This window comes from Amblyraja radiata, chromosome 9, assembly GCF_010909765.2.
Source record: "Amblyraja radiata isolate CabotCenter1 chromosome 9, sAmbRad1.1.pri, whole genome shotgun sequence".
Classification (NCBI taxonomy): domain Eukaryota; kingdom Metazoa; phylum Chordata; class Chondrichthyes; order Rajiformes; family Rajidae; genus Amblyraja; species Amblyraja radiata.
The window spans coordinates 36,505,011-36,510,523 of NC_045964.1; the positions used below are offsets into that span (position 1 = coordinate 36,505,011).

Sequence of the window (5,513 nt, forward strand, 5' to 3'; positions counted from 1 at the left end):
GTGTTTATTTTCTGTTGAATATTCATATAAAAGCTTTTGATTGTTCAAGAAGCCTAATCCCCCCCTCCATCCCGCGTTTGTGCATCAGTAGGCTGTGTTACTTAAGAGAGACAGACACAAAGTGCTGGAGTAAAACTCAGTTTGTCGTGTGACTTGGCGGTGGAGGCATGTTCTCTGGATGCTTTAAAGTGAGAGCTAGATAGGACTGTTAAAAATAGCGGAGTCAGGGGATATGGGGAGAAGGCAGGAGCGGGGTACTGATTGGTGACTATCAGCCATGATCACATTGAATGGCGGCGCTGGCTCGAAGGGCCAAATGGCCTACTCCTGCACCTATTGTCTATTGTCTAATGTATATTGACTCACTGCTGCATTAGATGCTTAGAATAGATATGTACAAACAATCGACGCTGTGACTTAGCACGTGGTTATTTAGTTATTGACAAGGCACCAGTAAATCAATAGCAGTTGCTACATAAACTGTGTAGTCATGTTGACATTGATCTCATGAGCAAATGTCGTTTCAAGGAAACACACATTTGTGCAGATGCCGTTAAAAACCGAATACTCAGCGACAGTGGGGAAAAAAGTGCATCCAAAATCTACCGGGGTTTTGTTTTGAACGTATACGTGTATTTTGTTTGAAATATTGAAGAAATGAACAAAAAAATCAGACTCGAAATGTAACGTGTCGGCGAATCGAATGGGGTTAAAATAGAGGGCTTCGATCTCAGTAAAGTGCTAATGTGTGTTATAGAAACGACTAGATCCAGGCGAGGGACAAAGTTCGCTAAATAGATTTAAGCACTTCAGAGATTTCCCTACACTTTTAATTCATGGATACAGGCCCTTAGACCCACCAAGTCGACCATCACATATAGAACACAACGGTAGTTCTATGCGATCGCACTTTCTCACCCACTCCCTACACACCATGGGCAATTTACAGAGGCAAACTAACCTAGAAACCCGCACGCCATTGGAATGTCGGAAGGAAACCGGAGCACCCGGCGGCAACCCACGCGCTCACGGGGAGAACGTGCAAACTCCACACAGACAGTACCCGAGGTCAGGATTGAACTCGGATCTCTTGCGCTGTGAAGCAGCAACTACCCGCTGCACCGCCGTTCACCTTGTTGTAATCTGCAGGCTGCAATATGTAATGTTTAAATATGCAGACTCTCCTTGTTTAAAGCACCATATAATCTGGTGATAGGGGCTCGGATATTGTGTATTCCATGCTGAGGACATTTATTGAGTTGTTCCGTCTAAGGAATAAATAGAAGTTATGTGTAGGAAAGAACTGCAGATGCTGGTTTAAATCGAAGGTAGATCATAAAATGCTGGAGTAACTCAGAGGGACAGGCAGCATCTCTGGGGAGAATGATTGGGTGATGTTTCGGGTCGAGACCCTTCTTCAGACTTGAAACGTCGCCCAATCCATTCCCTCCACAGACGCTGCCTAAGCCGCTCAGTTTGTCCAATACTTTTGCGTTTTGCTCATTTAGCATCAGTTTGATTGTGCCTTTCTGTATATACCAATGTTGCAAGATTTCTAGAGTTTCCCAGAGTCAAATAATGCAATGATGATTCTATCAACGTATTACATCAGCTCAGTTAACAACTATATGAACACGTGTCCAGTAGGGCATGATTTAAAAAAAACGATCTGTGGGGGGTTCAGCAACAGTACGTGACTTAAGAAGGTTGGGAGAAGGGCGTGCTGTCAAATCCAGTGACTCCATCAAAGGCTCGTGGCTTCAATGGAACCATTAAGGATATGCTGTCTTTGAGACTAGAATGACCCAGACATTTTCCATGACAATTTGTAGGTCGAAATGTCGACCTGTTTGGTCGCTCCATCGTTATGCGTAGGTGTTCAACTACAAGCGCGGATTCAACGTCTGAACCCCGAGTAGTTCTTGACATTGCAATTGGAGAAGGCAACACGTAACACGTCCTGAATTGCATGGGACATTGCCGCAGCTGTGAAGCTAGCGATGTGAAAAGTGGGATAACACGAGGGGAGCAGATGTGAAACGAAAAAGCTCACAGAGTGGATGGGTCGAAGCTGTCAGGCATGGCTTCCCGAGCAAAACACAGTGCTGGAAGAACTCAGCGGGTTAGGCAGCATCTGTGGAGGGAATGAACGGACTACGTTTCGGGCCAGGATCCTTCTTCAGATGCTGCCCGACCCGCTTGGTTCTTCTGGCAATCAAGTGTCCAGCATCTGCAGTTTCTTGAGTCTCCCTGAACGGCTTCTCATTTGATGAAAACGAAGAACAGTAATAACAATCATTTGACTGGTTGACCTCTTGCTCACCAAAGCTACATTTCTCCAATTAATATGTATGGAGTGTCGCAATAAAAACGTAATCGCCTAAATAACCTCCATTTCAAGGGCGATGCAATAAGAATCTTTCATTCATTTGACGAAACGAGGCAGGCTGGCAGATTGACGCTGCCTTTCCAGCAGCATCAGATATTACAACCTGACTTTCACTAACTGATTACTTTTAGGGACCGTCGATGTCAAACTAAGCGCAGCGACAGGACGATGCGAAATGAACGCAGAGAGTTTCAAATGACTTTAAATTTTACAGCACTGACAAGACTCTTTAAGAAGCCCGCAACCCTGTACAGAAACATTTTTTAAATGAACATTGCGTGTTGCCAACAACAACACAAGGCTTGCAGCGTGGTTCAAACGCGACAGATGTTTTTCTACTGAATTAAGCTTAAACTGAATTAAGGGAAAGTTTCGTGGAAAAAGAACCGCCACCGGACATTCCAAATCGCAGCCTTGTTAAACAGAAACTGTTATCTTCACAATCTAAAGCAAGAGAGCGGGCAAAGCGACCAGAAATCATAATAGACGTCAGAAATCTGTCCCATTACTCCGACCACCAAGGCGGAGGGCAGCATCTTTGTTGAATTGGCGTAGCTGACCCGCGAGTACTCAGAGGGTGGTGGTTCTTGAGGTACAGGTACCATTGCGGTACACACTCTCTGACTCCATCGGGTCCTGTTGGAATTCCTCCGCGCTGTATGGTCTGCTTTTGAGGGCCGTGGCATAGTAATCCATGGGCTCCTCTGCAACATTGTCCATCCATCGCAGGCACAGGATTCTCTGGAACGATCGCTTGAAGTTGTCCGACAGAAAGCCGTAGAGAATAGGGTTGGCACAGCTGTTGGCGTAACCTAAGACCACCACCAGCTGGCTGACGGTCAGATTTTGTCGCCCCAGAAATATCTTCACCAACTGTACGATGTAAAATGGCATCCAGCACATCACAAACACGGTGACCACCATCATCACCATTAAGGTGATCTTCCTCTCCGACTTCTTCCGCTGTTGCCAGCCGGCTTTGAGAGCCACCGCCCTCATTTTGACAATGATGAGGATGTAGCACAGACAGATAGCCACGACGGGAATGAGAAAGCCCATGAGGAACGTATAGACCACGAACACTTCCAGCCACTGCCTGTCGGGTTTTGGCATCTGCATGTTGCAGACCACGGAGCCGTCGGGGTTGGGGGCCGTGTCCGCAAATATGATGAAGGGCAAGATCACCAGCGTGGACAGCAGCCACACCGCCAGGTTGACAGCTTTGGCTATGGTGGGTCTCCTGTAGCTGGCCGCTTTGATGGGGTGCACCACCGCGATGTACCTGTCCGCGCTGAGGACAGTGAGGCAGTAGATGCTGGTGAACATGTTGACGGCGTCCACACTGAGCACCAGCCGGCAGAGCAACGAGCCGAAGGGCCAGTGATCCAGCAGTGTGGCCGTCACCAGGAAGGGCACGCTCAGCATGAACAGTTCGTCGGCAATAGCCAGGTTTAAGATGTAGATGTTGGTTGCTGTCTTCATTTTGGCGTACCTCAGGATCACGTAGATGACCAGGGAGTTCCCGCACAGCCCGACGAAGCACACGACCGAGTAAATGAACGAGATAAAGATCGTGTGGCTGAAGGCGCCGCTTGCAGTCCCGTTGAGTGTTGAGTTAGCGCAGTTCATGGCATCGCCCGGGTTGCCAGAGGCATTGGGCAACATGTTCTCGAAGACTAACGTAAAGGTTTTCCTTTTCAATCCCACCAGCATCTCCCGGAGCTCGCTGCTTGTATTGGTTCCGGCTCCTGCGCGAATGTCTGGGGAAAGTCCGGAGCCAAGCGTCCCGGTGCAGCGCCCCGACCCCCTCGCCCCTGTATGTGTCTGCCAGAGAGGATGGATTAACAACAACCGGACGTCAGCGGCGGCGACCCGCAGATCCTCACAGCGCAGAAGATAGACACAACATGTTGGAGTAACTCAGTGGGACAGGCAGCATCTCTGGAGAGAAGGAGTGGGTGACGTTCCGGGTCGATGCGCCCTCGGGCAAGGGCAGACATGACATCCTGCCAAACGCAGGTTCGGAGAGCGGAGATCTGCGAGGATCCGGCGGCCGAGGTACTATTGTGCAGCAGACTTGGTGCGAGCGAGCGAGCGACAGTGTGTGTAGCTTTATGCAAACAGTCAGTCACAGGACTCATCTCTCCGGTTTCCTCAGGTATTGGTGCACAGCTCACGTGTGTAGTCTGTCACAGATTACATGGCAACTAAACCACATCGTACACGCAGCCGACTGTCTCTGCGATGCTTACATTCCACAAAGGCAGTTCTGAGGGAAATGTAAGTGCGCAAAATTAAACTAGATGACTGCACGATCAGAATAATCTACTGCACTTTGGAAATGCTGCAATCTATTTCCGGCCAACAGGATTTGTCCAGAGCCTAAGATGGCCATTAATAAAAACAGTTTCGGGTCGAGACCCTTCTTCAGACTGGTTAGGGATAAGGGAAAGGAGAGATATAGACGGTGATGTGGAGAGATAAAGAACAATGAATGAAAGAGATGCAAAAAAGTAACGATAATAAAGGAAACAGGCCGTTGTAAGCTGTTTGAAGGGTGAAAATGAGAAGCTAGTGCGACTTGGGTGGGGGCGGGATAGAGAGAGAGGGAATACAGGGCTACCTGAAGTGAGAAAAACAATATTCAGCCCACTGGGCTGTAAGCTGCCCAAGCGAAATATGAGATGATGTTCCTCCAATTTGCGTTTAGCCTCACTATGACAATGGAGGAGACCGAGGACAGAAAGGTGTGTGTAGGAATGGGAAGGAAAATTAAAGTGTCCAGCAACCGGGAGATCAGGTTAGTTCACGCGGGCTGAGCGAAGGTGTTCGGCGAAATGATCTGCGTTTTGTCTCGCCGATGTATAAGAGTCCATATCTTGAACAACGGATACAGTAGATGAGGTTGGAGGAAGTGCAAGTGAACCTCTGCCTAACCTGAAAGGACTGTCGGGGTCCATGGACAGAGTCGAGGGAGGAGGTATAGGGATAGGTGTTGCATCTTCTGCGGTTGCAGGGGAAGGTACCTGGGGAGGGGGTGGCTTGTGTGGGAAGGGATGAGTTAACCAGGGAGTTGCGGAGGGAACGATCTCTGCGGAAGTCTCGACCCGAAACGTCACCCATT

The 5,513-nt window shown here is 48.6% G+C and overlaps 1 protein-coding gene across 1 annotated transcript; it reads right to left on the bottom strand.

The window, feature by feature from the left end:
• Positions 1–2,854: 2,854 nt before the first annotated feature.
• sstr1 (somatostatin receptor 1) lies at positions 2,855–4,892 on the bottom strand. Its single transcript, XM_033027123.1, has one exon. It carries the CDS (start codon positions 4,100–4,102, stop codon positions 2,960–2,962), a length of 1,143 nt encoding a protein of 380 aa, XP_032883014.1. The 5' UTR covers positions 4,103–4,892; the 3' UTR covers positions 2,855–2,959.
• Between the last annotated feature and the right edge of the window lie 621 nt (positions 4,893–5,513).